The sequence below is a fragment of the Schistocerca gregaria genome, chromosome 2, assembly GCF_023897955.1.
Source record: "Schistocerca gregaria isolate iqSchGreg1 chromosome 2, iqSchGreg1.2, whole genome shotgun sequence".
In the NCBI taxonomy this organism is placed as follows: Eukaryota; Metazoa; Arthropoda; class Insecta; order Orthoptera; family Acrididae; genus Schistocerca; species Schistocerca gregaria.
In genome coordinates, this window is record NC_064921.1 from 710,144,167 (window position 1) to 710,164,182 (window position 20,016).

The 20,016-nt window shown below is 42.0% G+C and overlaps 1 protein-coding gene across 1 annotated transcript in view; it reads right to left on the bottom strand.

The window, feature by feature from the left end:
• LOC126334826 (uncharacterized) overlaps positions 1-20,016 on the bottom strand; it is a 59,246-nt gene that overhangs the window by 8,240 nt on the left and 30,990 nt on the right. Inside the window, exon 3 of the mRNA XM_049997486.1 lies at positions 7,895-8,485. Coding sequence (XP_049853443.1) covers positions 7,895-8,485 — 591 coding nt within the window. The remainder of the gene's footprint in view (positions 1-7,894; positions 8,486-20,016) is intronic.

Consider the following 20,016-nt stretch of genomic DNA (forward strand, 5'->3'; position numbering starts at 1 on the left):
GCAACTAATATTTTGACCGCAACTGCTTAGTACTTATTTAGATAACTTTTTTCTCGCCTGCCAGATGGGGCGATCGTCGTTATCCTTTTAAACTACCATCTTGTATCCATGAATTTCAAGAATTGTATTTACTGATGTGGTGAGCTTTGGCCTAAACTGTCTTATTCAGTAGTCATCAATGCTCCCACTATTAAATAGTGTATTTTATCATTGTAAAGAGTTTAATTATACATGTTGTGTAGGTTAATTACCGCTTTTACCAACTGTAAGAAAACTCTTATTCAGATCAGTTGCGTTTCGCTTCATTTTAAAGCATCTTGAGTGGTCACTCTAACAGTATTGCTTTTTCTCTTAGAATTTCGTTTGTTTTGATCATTAACAGTTCTAATGCTTACTTATTATTATAAAGAGCTTGTATTCTTTTCGTTAGTCACGGGTGTTGTTGTTTATTCCACTCTTCTTCGTCTCCAACTTGTATGTGTTGAGTCTTAGCATTGCCCGCAGCACTTTCGCTGCAGTTAACACATTTACACTGTTGTGCACTGTCCTCTTGTCATTTTCCGTGTTTTGTTTTGTTATTGTGGGATGAGTTCGTGTCTTGTTGGTTTTGTATAGTGGTCGAGACGTCTGCTATCGTTCTGTTAGTGTTAATATTTTTGGACTAGGAAGGCAGTACGAGATAGACAGAAAGATATAGCGTCTGTGTGTGTGTGTGTGTGTATGCTCTCTTTCTCTCTGTCTTTCTCTCTTCTTAGCCAGAAAAGATAAACACTGACAGAGCGATAGCAGACGCCTCGATCACTATCTAAAACGAACAAAACGCGAACGCATCCCACAATAACAAAACAAAACATGGAAAATGACGAGAGGAAAGTGTTCAGAAGTGCTCAACACATACACGTGGGGGACGATGAATAATGGAATAAATACCAAAGAACCGTGAGTAACGAAAAGAATAAAAACTGTTTATAGCAATAAGTAAAGCTTGCGAATTATTAACTTGCCAAAAAAGACGAAGAAGACAAATTTAATTATTTCTGATAATAAACTGCTGTTCGTGTGTACCAAATATTGTGTGTCTTTGTACCTTTCCACTCTCTAGCAAGCTCCCTATCGCATCAGTTGCTTTATATAATGACCTAAGCGCTTGTTACAATAATTATTCAGTTATTTATGAGGATGTTTAGTGTATTCAGAATGTTATATTCATTCATAAAATATTTTGTATAAAAATCTTTCTAACTTTGTAACAAAATGCAAACTACATTAAAAATGAGCTCTGAGAAGAGTGAAATTACTGAAAAGTCACGTGTAGGCTACATGTCAACCAGCAGCTGTCGCAAGGATTTTGATAAATACGAGGGTAATCCCAAAAGTAAGGTCTCCTATTTTTTATAAGTACATAGACCTGTTTATTTGTACAATGGTTAACATCAGTTTACAGCTTGCACATTTACCGTTTTTTCGACATAATCACCATTTCTGTCGATGCATTTTTGTAGACGCTGTGGCAGTTTTTGTATGCCCATGTCATACCAGCTCGCCGCCATGCTGTTCAGAAAGTTATGAACCTCTTCCTTCACCTCGTCGTGGCGCTGAATCGCTTTCCGGCCAAATGTTCTTTTAACCTAGGGAACAGGTGATAGTCACTGGGTGCCAAGTCAGGACTATAGGATAGGTGGGTGGGTGATTATGTTCGACTGAAACTGTTCCAGGAGAGCAACGGTTTGCCGAGCGATGTGTGGGCGAGCGTTGTCATGGAGAATGTATCTGCCCTTGCTCAACATTCCTCTTCTCCAGTTCTGAATTGCCCGTTTGAGTTTTTTCAGAGTCTCGGCTCCGACGACGAGGTAAAAGAAGAGGTTCATAACTTTCTGAAGAGCATGGCGGCTAGCTGGTATGACATCGGCATCCAAAAACTGCCACAGCGTCTACAAAAATACATCGACAGAAATGGTGATTATGTCGAAACAAGGTAAATGTTCAAGCTGTAAACTGATGTAAACCATTGTAGAAATAAACAGGTGTATATACTTATAAAAAATAGGAGACCTTACTTTTGGGATTACCCTCGTATTAACACGTTCTGTTGTATGAGAAAAGGAAGGAGGATTAGAGTTTAACGCGTCAGTTACAATGACGTTATTACAAATGGTGCATGAAACCCGGGCAATGATGGGTAGGAAGTCAGCCGCGTTTTCCATCAAAGGAATCATCCTAACATTCACGCTCACCAGATTAGAGAAATCACAGAAAACTTAAACCATAACTGCTTCCTAAAAGTGAGTTCAGTGTACTCTGATTCAGAGTGTAATGCACGTAAATATGCAAAAAATTAGTAACGTTTAATTAAAAATATATGAGTAATTGAAAAACTAGCGCCTCAGAATGAGCGTCTGTGACGCTGAACATATGAGTTAAAGCTATATGCAAAGCTTGGCTCGAACGAGGATATCTGCCTTAAGCTTGTAAGACACTAACAGTTACGAAAGAAATCTGTCGCAGCAGCAACCCTGCTGGTGTTGATAAGTTACAGTTCGCAGCGTATTCTTACTTTTAGAGGTGTCAGTCTTACTGCGCGACGGGGGAACCTCTGTAATGTGTGGAAGGAGAGGAGAGCAGCTTCTTTCAGTCTCAGGCTTTGAGTTGGTTGTGGAGCATGTTCGAGTAGCCTAACTGATAGTGTATGCCTACAGTGGGGAAGGAGCTGCACGTGAATCCTGGTTTGGCACGCAGCGTTAGCTTTAAGCATACAATCAATGCAGCATACCCTCTGCACAGAGTAAAAGGTTTTCTTTCCAGTCAGTATGACAATTTTTGTCATTAATGGAGGCAGCTGAAATGTGAAGTGGATTTCATAGAGAGTGATGAGGAAGATGAGAACTATGTAAAAAGTATTGAAACGAAAAGGTGATCTACGTCGCCGGTTATTAAAACTGTATGTGTCTCAGAAAGGAGTTAATTACGTAGTAACAAAAATTGTTAATAATTTGCGCAAGAACATACGCTGACGGAAAGAACACGTGACACCAAGGAGCTGCGCGATGTAAACGAAATGTGGTAGGAGTGTTTTTACATCTGAAGGACTGTATCTATTCAGATTTCACGCTAATGACATAAGACTGTCGCTAGTTGTGCCACTGAGATGGACGTGCTGAGTTGATGTTCGTGAGGAATGCCTTTAAGGCGACAGGCACCATTATCAACACCTCAGTGAGTTTGAACGAGGTAGTGTAACACGGCTATGAGAAGCTTATGTTCATTCTGCGATTCTGTGGAAAGACGTGGCAGGAACACAGTCACTGTGCGTGATTTCTGTCAGCGGTGGTTACGACAATATACAGTCGCAAGACGACCGAGCTCCAGATGGCCGCACTACCTAGAGGGAAGACAATCCCATTAGGTGTATGGTTCTGGCACATGGAACTGCATCTACAGCAGCGATTTGAGTAGCAGTTGGCACCACAGTGTCGTAACACACTGGTTACTTCAAGGACAGCCCAAACCACCTCCATTTACGATTTCAGTGGTGTTAAGCGAGGGCTCACTGGAGGGCGCGGCGGAGGTCTGTTGTGTTTTCTGATGAAATCTGGTTCTGTTTGGGCGCAAGTGATGGCCACATATTGGTAAGAAGGAAGCTAGTTGAGCACCTGCAACCAACCTGTCTGCCTGCTCGACATACTGGATCAACACCGGGAGTTATGGTCTAGGGTGCGAGTTTCTATGATAGCAGGAGCACTAACGTTGTTATCCCACGCACCCTGGCTGCAGATTTGTACGGCAATCCGGTGATTCGACGTGTTGTGCTGCCATTCACGAACACCATCCCAGGGGTTGTTTTCCAACAGGATAGCGCTAGTCTACATACCACAGTTGTAACCTAACATGCTCTACAGAGTGTCGATATGTTGTCTTGGCCTCCTCGATCCCCAGATCTGTCTGCAATAGAGCACATATGAGACATCACTGGACGACAGCTCCAGCGTCATCCACAACTTTCTATTTTAAACTGATAGCCTGAATAGAACTGAAAAACAACGTTTTCATTAATGTTAGCAACACTCCCGTACACACATCCTGTAAAATGACTCGTTTTAATGATCTATGGAACATATAACTAATTACCTAGCACTCTCACCGCTGACGCAACCCGTTACAGCGCGGAAGCTCTGTAACAAATGTGTATGAAAAGGCCGCGTGCATAATCACAGTTTGGGGCTCTTGGAACTTGGTTCATATTTGAGGTAAAACCAGGGGCAAAATGTTTTTGCTTATCCTGGACCATCGGCTGTTTGTGTAGCCATTCGAACATCTGTCTTACTATAGTTATGTGTTTAAGAAAGTTTTGAACTACGAACCGAAGCTGACACTCAGGCAAATCAATTCGTTCTTCTCGCAAAAGATTGTAATTGGGCTGAAATTAACGCCAAGCTAATGGCACGATTTGTATGTGCACCGTTCGAATTTTACGTGCAAAAACAGTTTCTGTTAAATAATTATGGCCAGCTTGGCACAAAATGAGATACTGTTTGATCGAGTAATTAAAGCTTTGAAGATAACTATGTAGAAAATTCAACTAACACCAAAACTGCTCCGAAAACAGTTTTCAGATTAAAGGCCACCTTATTTCCAAGCAATATAAAACGTTTCAGTGTGTTTTCTTCAAAAAAATACCATGCCATATTGTGGAAAATTATTTTCGTATAAAACAAGCTAAGCTCGTCTATTCGCATATAGGATTGGAAAGCTGGTAGGGCTACTATTTTGTCGTTCTGCTTATTTCAGCCAATCATACTCATACTTCTTTCAGACTGGTTCTTGCAATATATAATTGGTTTACATTCGAGGATGATATAATTTAAATTTTAAGATTCACATTTTTTTATTTTTTTGGATATTTATTTTACTTATTTTTCCTATAGCACCTAAATAGCATATAGTTACAGAATGACCTTGAAGATTTTGAGGGAATATTTTTATTTTTAGGTTCAAAATAGTTCAAATGGTTCTGAGCACTGTGGGACTTAACATCTGAGGTAGTCAGTCCCCGAGAACTTAGAACTACTTAAACCTAACTAACCTAAGGACATCACACACATCCATGCCTGACGCAGGATTTGAACCTGCGACCGTATCGGTCGCACGGTTCCAGGCTGAAGTCCATAGAACCGCTCGGCACACTGACCGGCTATTTTTAGGTAATGTTTATAAATATAAACAAATTGTTTTTACAGTGGATATACATAAAAATTGGAATTGTTTATAGAATTTAAATGCTAATATAAAAAGTTAGCAGCTATCGTATTGATTTTGTAATTCCTGAAACAGAACTTGATAGCACAATTATATCATTAATAGTAAAATGCCTCTTTTTGACTTCAATTCAAAATAAGGGATTATTTAACAAACTTCCAGTTCGAAGCTGACTGCAATAATTTTCTACTTATTCAGTTTCAGGTTGACTGATTAATATCAAAAACTTCTTAATGCAACCAAATTTTTAAAGTGAACTAAAACCCTTCTTTTTTCCTCACTGAAGTGCAATGAAAAAAGACTTAGATCACTAATTGGAAAACCTCGTGAAGAATGGGACTCACTCTTTTTGAAGGCAGTGCTTCTTGGTGAATAAGACAGTATGTTTAAATAGTGTGAGGAGCCTCTTTATGGAACAAAGCTTGCAACTGAGCACAACAGAGAGCCATAACATTTGAACACCCTTCTACAAAGTTTTCCTGATGCTGTTTTCTCCTTAAATATTGTGTAGTATTTCAAGGGGCCCTATTGACTTTGTTCCAAATTTTCCCACAGGAAAGAAAATTTTCATGACATTTGTCGCCATGCATAAACCGCATGTAACAAATTAGATGCATATCATTGTGATTGTCTATAACTTCATCCATTTGAATAGCGAAATTCAAATTTGAGTTTTTCAATCAACTGACCATTAACGCCGTCAGCCATACCGAGTATTTTGCGACTAATGATAGTGTTGTCTGACAAAGACACACTTGCCAGTTACTGGGCAGCTGACTCACCTATCATAATAGATACCGTTTCGGTGTAAGGCGCTGCAGTCATGGACTGTGCGGCTGGTCCCGGCAGAGGTTCGAGTCCTCCCTCGGGCATGGGTGTGTGTGTGTGTGTGTGTTTGTCCTTAGGATAATTTAGATTACGTAGTGTGTAAGCTTAGGGACTGATGACCTTAGCAGTTAAGTCCCATAGGATTTCACACACATTTTTGAGATACCGTCTCCAGTGCTGCTTATAAAGTAAGGTCTTCTACTGCGGTGTTCATTTATTTCTCTTTGCTACAGATAGACGAAACAAAAGCCATTGTAGGAATCGTTGCTTGTTTAGTGACAAGTATTTTTGTGTCATTTCTTTCAACTTGTGTGAGAAGCATTCCCCTGATTTGTTCACCAAACTATCGCAATCTGATTCGAAACATTGTTTCATTTGATTAGGAAGCATGCTTTCAGTAACTAGGATTTTGATACAAATGACACAAAATACACATTCTTTATTTCCAGTAGTAGTAAAAGAGACTGTTGTACCTAGAGGATGGTGTACATCAGAACACCTGATGTTTTTGGATTGGTACTACAGTCTAGTGACTGATTTTAGAATCACATAAAAGGAATGTGCAGTAGAGACTGCCATAAGCAGCTTCAATTATTTTCTACAGTTTTTGTTGTCGCTAGACATGAGGTTGTGTTTTGTGAAACATTTCTATATATTTTGAATTCTATATATTTAAATACTGTATGATATATTAAAGCTATTTCGAATATACTGTCAGTTCTTCAGTTACAGAATTTTATAGCAAGTAAAATTCTATACGTTTTAAGTCTAGTTATATTATGTATGAAGGTTAAGTCACACTTTGTGGGTCGTGCACCATCTTGTTCCTTTAAACAGAAGGAGGTCTTTTACCACTGAACACGTGATATTTGCAAATTAACTGAGTTTCGTTAATATTTTAATGATTTTATATCTTGAAAATGCAGATTTTCCAATAGCTTCAGTTTCAAGATGTATTTAGCTTGTAACTGGTTTTCTTATAGTCCTCTTGCTTAATTTGATTTCTCCTATGCTCATGATCGTGTAGAAGTGTAATAGTACAGTATTGTCAAGATAATCTGAAATGCAAAGCCTTTAAATTTCAAGAGAATCTTTGTTCCTAGGTACATGACCATGTTGTAGCTTGGAACATGTTTTCATATTTGGAAAAACATTAATTTTATCTAGTAATGTTTCTAACTTCAGAAGAAGACTGCAGCACATAAAGGGTGAGTGCCATTGTTTAAAAAAAGACAAAGACAATATATTAATCTATTACACAGCCGGCTGTAGGTTAAATTCCGAAGAGTATTCCAGTGGTGCAACATTCTGCCCTACATGTAATACCAGAATTCATCTGTCTGTCATCATATTTATTACATTTTCGTATATTCATGTCTTTAAAACTGTATGACACATTCGAAATATCACCTTTTGTACTTACATTTAATAATTTGTCCATTCTGACAGAGGGACACAAATCACAGAAGACACAAAACAATTAAAAACGAATTGCAGTCGACAAAACTAATCTTTAAACTAATTATTACTGAATGAAAACAACTGAGTCAAGATGCACAGTTTGACTGCCATCTACCATGGAGACACAGTAATAACATTTACTTGCTGTCCTACTAGATATCGCTACTAGCACTCACATTGTTCTTTAACTCAGGCAGCAAATAAAGCAAATTACTGTTTTTATGAATGTACTATAACAACACCACTGTAAGGCTGGGCACCCCTGGGAACTGCAATGCACATTTTCAAAACATCTCAGGTAGACAAGTAGACTCACAGAATAGACATGTCACTGAATAGGTGACACACATACCTGAAAATCGACGAACCGCACATCAACAACCTCCCCTGCTGAGTACTTGAACATCATGTTGTTCTTCCAGCAGTCACCATGAACCAGTACCTTCAGCTTAGTATCTTGTACTTTTTTCTTCAACGTCTTTCTCATCAGTGGCAGTAATGTATCTGTGAGCTCCATATACTTGTCTGCGTAATGTTCATAGCTGGGAATTCTCTTCACGAAATCGGCAACAGCGGAAAACGTACTTCGCATCATCGGCCGCAGAATAAACTCCAAGTCCTCAGTGCTGAAGTAATCGACATAGAGTTGGGTACCACAGTCAGGGCGCTTGCTAAGCACGTAGGCTGTACCAGCATGGAGGCGCGCGTACGCTCGCATCACCACCTCGCAGTGCTGGTAGTCGAGAGGTCGATCCGCATCCGCCAGTCGATAGCCGGCCGCCACGAGGTCGTCCATCACGAGGAAGGCCCTGGGTGTGGCTCCGTGGTGCAGGCACGTGGCCGTCAGTGGACGGAAAGATGTGCCCTCCACCCGTTTCAGAGCCTCGTGCGCCGTGGGCAACACCTCGGCCAGCACCAGCGCCTCCGTCTTGAATACGTCCCACTGTGGAATAAGATGGTTATGGCACTGTCTCAGATTTTTGTACACTTAGTTTACTTAAGCTTTGTTATCTGAATTGGACAGTATGAGGTGTCACTGTGAAAACGGATTCAATTTGAAAAGAGTCAGCAATGTACTTTAATAGTAATTCTATGACAGCTATTTCCTAGGTCACTATGAGGTTTCCCAGGGGCCGATAACACTGACTGGCTGTGGGGCTGCTGCTCAGCACTACATATTCTTTTTTTGATTATAGTACGTCACGTAGTGTGTGTAAATGTTGATTGAGATTTTTATTTTATTTCTAGCTTTTCTCTTTAGTATTCTCCTGCAATATTCAAATAGAACTCGTTGTGGTGCACATGCCAACCAGAATCATCACTTCGGCAAAAGTTGTTTGTTCCTGTGGAATATGCTGACAAACAACCCACTATGGTTCAAATGGCTCTGAGCACTATGGGACTTAACATTGGAGGTCATCAGTCCCCTAGAACGTAGAACTACTTAAACCTAACTAACCTAAGGACATCACACACACCCATGCCCGAAGCAGGATTCGAATCTGCGATCGTAGCAGCAGCTCGGTTCCGGACTGAAGCGCCTAGAACCGCTCGGCTGCCGCGGCCGGCCAACCCACAATGCATTGCTGTTTGTACCTAGTAGCAAATGTGGGAGACAACTCACGTGTTGGCTGACAGTCGTCGCTTGCAGTGGTGCATCCGGACAGGAAGTTCTTTCTGGCTAGGGTTTTTCAGCTAGCAATGACGAGAAATCTCTCCTATTCTGTTTCTCGGACTTCATTCCGAAACTATAAGTAGCTTCTGTTCATCACACGTTGACTGGCTGATGGCCTCACAGCCTGGTCTAGGCGCAGGCATATTTATAACATATGAAGCTAATGTCTAATAATAGTTTATTCCACTAATTTGAACTGTTACATGAACAACATAAACAACATTAATCAAGATACTAAAACTACCTGCCACTGTTGACCTCTGATTAGCTCAACTGACATAACAAAGGAAACCACTGTTTATGAACAACAATCTTCACTGTTCCACATTTTCACCGTCTTTCAAATTACTAGTTAACAGTACTGACAGTTGCCTTACCGGTAAACAGAACTGACAGTTGCCCATGAATGCAGATGCTGACTTGGTTAAAATGTCACGATATCCGTTATTAATTATTACAGCTGACATTAGAAATTAAAATAAGTCGTACTACAAATTATAAATTTATAGATTTACATTTCTCAGTGGACAACATTTGACTTCAGATACAGCAAAACGTCGCGAGTCACTGTTTTTGAAAGCTTAATCTTTGTGTTTCTGAGAAGCGAAAGTTGAATACCTCATACTGGATATTAAGGACATACCACTTCTAGTGAAGTGGTATGTTTGGTGGGGTTCGATCCTGCAACTGCCCAGTTTCCTAACCCTACTCCCGCCTTACGGATGCTTTATCCCTTGCCGCCTCTTGGTGGATACTGGCACAGTTAGGTCATTTTCTAGGAAGTCTGTTTCATTGAAGGTATTTCACATTTCAGCTCAATTGCAATACCATAATTGGAAATAATATCTTGATCAGTCAGGAATTTGACATTGCGATTGGGCATTTAAAGCATGATAGAATTCCTAAATAGGTTCTCTCTGCTACATTTGTAAGGAAGAGGAAGGGCCTACTGCATGATAGCATAGACACGACAACAACAAATACCACTGCAAGACAGTCCACTGCAATGTACTGAGAAGCACTAAACATGATACACTTAAACCACGATTCAATCCATATTAGCAGTTGTCATGTTCAGATGTCAACATGCATTGCCTCAGGCCAAATGCTGCGCAACACTAGTGGCTACCATAGGACGCATTTCTCAGTGATTGCACGAAGTCTGCAGGTAGACGGCCATCTGTAGAGGACCACCCAGTTGTGGAGGGTGTCCAGGATGACTGGACTGGTTGGAACTCGGATGTTATCAGTATGTCCAACGCCAACACTCGTCATATTGAATCTTCTCAAATATCCACGTAAAAATCGGATAAATATCTATCAATACCTTTATCCTTCTTGTGACTGGAGATAATTTGTCACGTAAAATTTTACATCCCCCATATGCCTTATGGCTATCGATGCGCTGAAATTGCAATTTCCCACATCAAATCCATACCTCCCTTACGACTGGGCATTATCATTTTCTTTGCACATATCGGAACGATGACCACAGGAACTTTACACCGCAACATATACTTTATAATCCAACTGATTACAGCGAATCTATCACACATCTCTTACTAGGTGTAATACTTCGCCAATAACTGAATGCTAGTGACACTAAACATATCGAGTGAAAATCCGTGATCGATGGACATGCTCCATTTGTTTTTCTTGCGAGTGGTACGTAATCGTCTTATAAGCTATTAAAAACGCGATCGCGACGATCATTTTACTATCACCCTGCATAAAAAAAGCAGTCTTGGTTCTACAGGCACACACAAGTATCACCAAAGATACCCAATTTAAAATTTATACATGCTTTATAAAACGAAGTGTGGTATTGCTTCAAAATGATATGGTCTTCCACACAAATACCGTGACAATGAAAATAGGTGGTGATCGTGGGGTGTGTATTAAAAGATCGAAAGTACAGGTGGACATAGCCACCAAACTCACCGAAAGTAAAAGTTAGGTGGCTAAGGTACATGGTATTAAGCCAATATTTGCAACTCCCTCATGCTGATGGTAGATATTTCCCACACTAACAAACAATATTTGTAATGAGCTCTATCTCGATACCATATAGACAGTGCAGCAGAGGTTCTGTGATGTATCTGTGGGGTTACAGTTGAGGGAGGATGATGGTTGATTGAGAATGATTACATGTGAGCAACCACTTAAAATGCAATGCTAGACTGAAGTCATAAGAAATATAAAAAATCCTATGACCAATACACCGGGTTTTCAGATCTACAGTGTTACACTTTTTAGTAGAAATGCTGTCCGTGATTTGGAATCAGGTCTCTCCATTCAAGTACATAATTTCGTTCGATCCTATGGAGATATGTTTTAGTAATTACAGCAACTGGTGCATGATACCCATGGCACTCTCACATCTCGAAGTGAGTCACCCTTTTCGAACCTATCTGCTAAGGACCCCATACAGCACACCAGCAGTGTGGTTTTAGATGGTGTCTCTGCATCTTGCAAGTGTTCCTCAGTCTCTTCTCATCCTCCATGTAGCTTCGTCCATGTGATCGTTCCAGTTTAAGTCGGAACCGAGCAGAAGTTTGAGCACTGTATCTACCACCTTCTCCATCCTGTGGAGAAACAGGGTGAGCTGACTTAATACGACAAGACCGTGTTTTTGTGAAAGGCTAGCGTCAAACAAAGATTTCTGCTGAAACGAGGTAGTAGAAAAGATCGTACAAGGAGTTATGGCGGTCTTTCCTACCGGGAAAATTAGGAAGGATAAGAATTTTGCTCCTGCATTGTGGTATATTTCCAAACTACATACAGGTATAGGAGCCCAAAGGAGACCTGCGTCCTTTAGGGTGCATTCATGCCTGTCACCCTAACATTCCCTCCTTCCTGGTTATTTTGTACCATCCAACGGAGAAAAATTACGAACTATAAAAACTTCACAAATAGCACCCAGTAGAGATCTCAATAAGATATTGTTGCATTCCTTTCTTCCCATAGATCGAAAACAAATACCGTCTGCATTGTGAGACCGAGCATATGTGGTGTATCCTATTAAATATACAGGTACTGGCCCACAGGAGCAGGTGTCCAGTGATCAAAGTCGTTTCTACAGACCAGTGCAAACTTTCGTCACCCATACTGTAGGCGAACCATATCAAACAGACTATCAACCACAAAGAAACGGTGTCTTGTGTTGTTGTTTCATAAGTAGTTGGATACACTATTTCTTTGCTGTAACACATTGAATCAGTTTATGACTACAGCTATACATTTTTTTTTTCTACCATAACTTCGACATCTGTGTCAGGTGCCAAACTGATATTAACATATTTTGATCCATTGGCTCTCACAAAAAGCTGGACATCCCGTGGTGCAAACTATGCTGCTTCAAAAACAAATAGGATGGCTAAAATAAAAGACAGAGGCAGTGTTTATATTGACAATTCACAACAGATCCGAAACGGAAAGAATTTACGGCACTATAGAACGTTTCCAAACACACATCCGAAGTTGATGACCTCTGCCTTTTATGTCATCTTCCACAGTGACAGAGTTGCAGATGTGTAGATGTTCCGTTCTGAAGAGACGAATAGCATTGATTGCTCATATTGAAGGCATGTATACGATCAGAGTATTGGTGCTGGTCAGCCCCAGAAGGTGTTGCTCCCACCAAGACTCTCTCTCCATCTCAAACAAAAGGTATTAGTCAATCATTATGTGGTAATCAACAGCATACCAGTGGATAGATGGGTTGGAAAAGATACTGCCCATGTGTGACGATGTACTAGTATAACCACCACAGTTAATAATAAGATCAATTTTAGCAATGTAAGTAGTTTTTCCGTAAGTTTTACTTTGACCAATGACATGACAGCATGTTCCCCAGTTTCGGCATCTTCGCTAAATCACCCCTCCACTACTGTGCATGTACCATATACTAGATTACGAGTGTAGATAGATACACTCCTGGAAATTGAAATAAGAACACCGTGAATTCATTGTCCCAGGAAGGGGAAACTTTATTGACACATTCCTGGGGTCAGATACATCACATGATCACACTGACAGAACTACAGGCAGATAGACACAGGCAACAGAGCATGCACAATGTCGGCACTAGTACAGGGTATATCCACCTTTCGCAGCAATGCAGACTGCTATTCTCCCATGGAGACGATCGCAGAGATGCTGGATGTAGTCCTGTGGAACGGCTTGCCATGCCATTTCCACCTGGCGCCTCAGTTGGACCGGCGTTCGTGCTGGACGTGCAGACCGCGTGAGACGACGCTTCATCCAGTCCCAAACATGCTCAATGGGGGACAGATCCGGAGATCTTGCTGGCCAGGGTAGTTGACTTACACCTTCTAGAGCACGTTGGGTGGCATGGGATACATGCGGACGTGCATTGTCCTATTGGAACAGCAAGTTCCCTTGCCGGTCTAGGAATGGTTCGATGACGGTTTGGATGTACCGTGCACTATTCAGTGTCCCCTCGACGATCACCAGAGGTGTACGGCCAATGTAGGAGATCGCTCCCCATACCATGATGCCGGGTGTTGGCCCTGAGTGCCTCGGTCGTATGCAATCCTGATTGTGGCGCTCACCTGCACGGCGCCAAACACGCATACGACCATCATTGGCACCAAGGCAGAAGCGACTCTCATCGCTGAAGACGACACGTCTCCATTCGTCCCTCCATTCACGCCTGTCGCGACACCACTGGAGGCGGGCTGCACGATGTTGGGGCGTGAGCGGAAGACGGCCTAACGGTGTGCGGGACCGTAGCCCAGCTTCATGGAGACGGTTGCGAATGGTCCTCGCCGATACCCCAGGAGCAACAGTGTCCCTAATTTGCTGGGAAGTGGCGGTGCGGTCCCCTACGGCACTGCGTAGGATCCTACGGTCTTGGCGTGCATCCGTGCGTCGCTGCGGTCCGGTCCCAGGTCGACGGGCACGTGCACCTTCCGCCGACCACTGGCGACAACATCGATGCACTGTGGAGACCGCACGCCCCACGTGTTGAGCAATTCGGCGGTACGTCCACCCGGCCTCCCGCATGCCCACTATACGCCCTCGCTCAAAGTCCGTCAACTGCACATACGGTTCACGTCCACGCTGTCGCGGCATGCTACCAGTGTTAAAGACTGCGATGGAGCTCCGTATGCCACGGAAAACTGGCTGACACTGACGGCGGCGGTGCACAAATGCTGCGCAGTTAGCGCCATTCGACGGCCAACACCGCGGTTCCTGGTGTGTCCGCTGTGCCGTGTGTGTGATCATTGCTTGTACAGCAGTCTCGCAGTGTCCGGAGCAAGTATGGTGGGTCTGACACACCGGTTTCAATGTGTTCTGTTTTCCATTTCCAGGAGTGTACGTCCATTTATGGTTAATTCTTGAACATATACACCCAACTATACCAGACAGCGTCCTACATCGATGCAGTTAGTTAATCTACATAATTCCAGCACTCCTATCAGTGTGCATGATTTGTGATTACGATTGCACGTCTTTCCCTACGTGGATGGGAGTTCTAGAGTATTTCGCATTCATAGGAAAAAGTCTGAAATTGAAAGATTTCCCCGCATTGTGTTTGACCAACCCTCACAGCAACACTGTCACTGAATTAATCTGCAGCTGGATAGGAGTAGGGTACTATACCGACTACATTTCACTTCTCGTGCAGCAAGAGAACTGAGTCCCTAAATGCTATTCACCGAAGACTGTTCCACATCAGTCTTACTGACGACACCTATCCCTTACTACGCAGTAAGGTATCTTCGATCATAGTGGATCATTCATGATTACGATGTCCATCTTTGGTTCAAATGGCTCTGAGCACTATTGGACTTAACATCTGAGGTCATCAGTCCCCTATAACTTAGAACTACTTAAACCTAACTAACCTAAGGACATCACATACATCCATGCCCGAGGCAGGATTCGAACCTGCGACCGTAGCGGTCGCGCATTTCCACACTGAAGCGCCTAGACCGCTCGGCCACGCTGGCCGGCGATGTACACCTTTCCCTCTGTGGATAGGAGTCACAAAGTATTCTCACATTCTTGAGATAAAATTTTGTAGATTAAAGCCCTCCCTACAACAATGTTGCCGATTTAATTTCAAGCTGACTAGAAGTTATAGGGTACTACACCTGATACATTCCACGTCTCGCGAAGGAACAGGGTGAGCTGAGTCCATAATTGGTATTTAACGGAGACTGTTCCATACAAGTCTTACGACACTCATCGAAGAGCACGCGATCTCTGCAGATGCGCGGATGGTTAGCAACCTCTATCGGTGGATAGTGCTACAGTGATACAGATAGCCGTACTGTAGATGCAGTCATAACGAAGGGGTCTCTTTTGAGAGTCCAGACAATATTGTGGTCGTGAAGAGGGATAGCAGCCTCTGCAGTAGTTGCAGGAGGAACAGTCGGGATGATCAATTGATATGGTCTTGTAACACAAAAAAAAAAAAAATCGCCTTGCTGTGCTGGTACTGTGAATGGCTCAAAGCAAGGGGAAACTACAGCCGTAATTTTCACCAAACAATGCAGCTCTATGGTTAAATGATAATGGCATCCTCTTTGGTAAAATATTCTAGAGGTAAAGTAGTTTCCCATTTGGATCTCTGGGTGGTGACTACTCAGGAGACGTTGTTATAAGGAGAAACAAATCTGGTGTAAGCCGCGCCGAGTGGCCGCGGGGTTTGAGGCGCCATGTTACGGATGGCGCAGCCCCTGCCGCCGGAGATTCGAGTGCTCTCTCGGTCCTGTGTGTGTGTGTGTTGTTCTTAGCATAAGTTAGTTTAAGTAGTGTGTTCATCTAGGGACCAATGACCTTAGCAGTTTGGTCCCTTAGGAATTCACACAAATTTGAACATTTGAAATCTCGCGTTCTACGGATCGAAGCGTGGAATGTCAGACCCCTTGATCAGGTAGGTAGGTTAGAAAATTTAAAAAGGGAAATATAGATTGAACTTAGATATGGTGGGAATTACTGAAGTTTGGCTGTAGGACAAAGAAGAATTCTGGTCAGGTGGGTCCAGTTTATAAATACAAAATCAGTTAGGGGTAGTATGGAATAGGTTTAATAATGAATAAGAAAATAGGAATGTGGGTGAGCTACTATGAACAGGACAGTGAATGCATTATTATAGCCAATGTAGACACGAAGCTCATACCCACCACAGCATACAATTGTGTATGGCACATAACTCCGCAGATGATGAAGAGATTGAAGAGATGTAAGATGAGATAAAAAAAATTATTGAGATAGTTAAGGGAGACGAAAATTTAATAGTCATTGGGGACTGGAATTCGATAGTAGGAAGAGGAAGGGAAGGAAAAGTTGTCGGTGAATATGGACTGGAGGAAAGGAATGAAGAGGAAGCTGCCTAGTAGAATTTAGCAAAGAGCATTAGGGAAAGGATGATAATAACAGGGCGAAAGAATACAGTAGAAGAAGAGTGAGTAGCTTTGAGGGATTAAATAGTCAAAGCAGCAGAGGACCAGGTAGGCAAAAAGACGAGGATTAGTAGATATCCATGAGCAACACGAGAAATGTTGAATTTAATTGACTACATGAGAAAACATAAAAATGCAGTAAATGAAGCAGGTGAAATGGAACACAAACATGTAAAAAATGAGCTCGACAGGAAGTTCAAAATGGCTAAGCAGGAATGGATAGAGGATGTTCTCGTAGAAGCAAACAGCGCTAGGGTTAAGATATATGCCGTCTACGGGAAAATTAAATAGACCTTTGGAAGAAGAAGAACCACCTGTATGAATATCAAGAGCTCAGATAGAAGAGCAGTCCTAAGCAAAGAAGGAAAAGCACAAAGATGGAAGGAGTATGTAGGGGGTCTATACAAGGGCGATACACCTGAGGGCAGTATTATGGAAATGAAAGAGGACGTAGATGAAGACGAGATGGGAGATATGATACGTGTGAAGAATTTGACAGAGAACTGAAAGACTTAAGTCGAAACAAGCTCCTGGAAGTAGACAACATTCCGTTAGAACTACTGATACCCTTGGGAGAGCCAGCAGTTTTGAGAAGGGAGAGCTTTTCCCAAATGTTATTTGATTTGTATATTGAGCAAGTAGTAAAAGAAACCAAAGTAAAATTTGGAGTAGGAATTAAAGTCCAGGAGAATTAATAAAAACATTCTATTGTAATTCTATCAGAGAGAGAAAAGGACTTGGAAGACCAGTTGAATGTAATGGACAGTGTCTTGAAAGGAGGATATAAGATGAATGTCAACAAAAGCAAAACGATGATAATGGAATGTATTAGAATTAAATCAGGTGATGCTGATGGAATTAGGTAAGGAAATGAGACACTTAGAGTAGAAGATGAGTTTTGCTACTTGGGCAGCAAAATAACTGTCGATGCAGAGTGGATGTAAAATGTAGAATGGCAATGGCAATAAAAGCGTTTCTGAAGAAGAGAAAGTTCTTAACATCGAGTATAGATTTAAGTGTCAGAAAATCTTTTCTGAAAGTATTGGTGTTGAGTGTAGCCATGTATGGAAGTGAAACATGGATGATAACCATTTCAGACAACAAAAGAATAGAAGCTTTTGACATGCAGTGCTACAGGAGAATCCTGAAGGTTAGATGGACAGATCACATAACTAATGAGGAGGCACTGAATAGAATTGGAGAGAAGAGAAATTTGTGGCACGGCCTGACTATAAAGGAAGCATGAGAGGTAATAATCGTAGAGGGAGACAAAGAGATGAGTACAGTAAGCAGATTCAGAAGGATGTAGTTGCAATAGTTACTTGGTGATGAAGAGGCTTGCGCAGGATAGAGTAGCATGGTCAGCTGCATCAAACCAGTCTATGGACTGTAGAACACAACAACAGCAACAACAACATCGGTGTATAGTAGATAGTGTTGTGATGGTATAACAAATGGTTAAGAAGAAACGTGTAGTTTATGCATGATGGAGCCCTCGCTCAAAGTCCGTCAACTGCACATACGGTTCACGTCCACGCTGTCGCGGCATGCTACCAGTGTTAAAGACTGCGATGGAGCTCCGTATGCCACGGCAAACTGGCTGACACTGACGGCGGCGGTGCACAAATGCTGCGCAGCTAGCGCCATTCGACGGCCAACACCGCGGTTCCTGGTGTGTCCGCTGTGCCGTGCGTGTGATCATTGCTTGTACAGCCCTCTCGCAGTGTCCGGAGCAAGTATGGTGGGTCTGACACACCGGTGTCAATATGTTCTTCTTTCCATTTCCAGGAGTGTAGTTAAATGGAAAGATTTGATTCCAAATCACAGACAGCATTTCTACTACAAAGTGTAACACTACACATTTGAATAGCAGGTTTATTGGTCATAGGATTTTGTATATTTCTTATGAGCTCAATCTACCATTGCATTTTTAGGTGATAGCTCACATAGCATACCATGCACCTTATGAGATCAATCTCAATCGGCAATCATACTGCCTCATCTATAATCACATGGATGCATCACAGGACCTCTGCTAACTGTCTACATGGTATCCAGATAGAATTCGTTACAAATGCTGTTTGTTAGTGTGGCAAATATCTTGCATCAGTATGAGGGGGCTGCAAAGTTTTATTACGAGCTTACATTGCTGGATACAAGCACCTGAAATTTCGGTCTGTTAATATAAATCCCACGATTACCATCTGTATTTACTGTCACAGTATTTGAGTGAAAGATCACACCATTTAGAAGCAGTACAACTCTTCGATTTACAATGAATGTAAAATTTTTAAATTGGATATCGTTGGTGATACTTGTGTGTGGCCGTAGAACCAAGACCGCTTTTTTATCCAGGGTGAAGATCGTTGCGATCGAGTTTTTAATATCTGCTCGCTTATAAGACGATTATGTCTGTCTTCCTAAGACACGCTGGTACCTCTCGCAATAAGAACAAATGGAGCATGTGCATCGATCACTGGTTTTCGCTCAATATCTTATCGTGTCACTAGCATTCAGTTTTTGGGGAAGTATTGTACCTAGAAGGGGATGGGCAATAGATTCACTGTGATAAATGGGCTTCTAAAGCATGCGTTGGAGTGTAAAGATACTATGGCTATTGTTCCAACACGAGTAAAGAAATTGACAATGCCTAGTCGTAAGGAAGGTATGGGTTTCACATTGGGAATTGTGGTTTCAGCGCATCGATAGCTATAATGGGGTTGAAAGATTTTACATGGAAAATTATGTCCAGTCACAAAAAGGATATAGATGCAGATCTTTTCAGTCGTCAGCAGGAGGTATTTCCGGTACTTCACTCATTGTTGGATGTTCCCAGATTGGCGCTATGATCGTAATATTTAATTTTGATTGCTCTGACTAATATGTAGCTGTTTTCCTAGCACATATCTGCCTGGTGTCTGTGAGCATGGCAGAGGGAGCCAGTGTCCAGAACGAACTGACATTTGTTAATTAAGGCGGGAGGTATACCTAAGCCTCTGATCTGGTCAGGTGGGTACAACCGTATCAGCAGTAGCAAAATAGCAAAATAATGCTCAGTATGTATTGGGCAGCTTTTGTGATCGTATGCATGGGAGTATTCTCTGATTTTTACGTGGATATTTGAGAAGATTCAATCCTGCGAGTGTTGACGTTGGACATATTGATAACATCCGAATTACAACCACTCCAGTCATCCTGGACACGCTCTACAATCGGGCAGTAGTCTATGGTGGACCGAGTCCAGCTGCAGACCGGCCGCGATCGCTGAGATGTGCACCCACGGTGGCAGCTAGCGATTTGTAGTGTGCAGTGCGCCGCTGTGTTTGGGCAATCGGGCACAAGTGCACAGGATGTGCAAGTGTT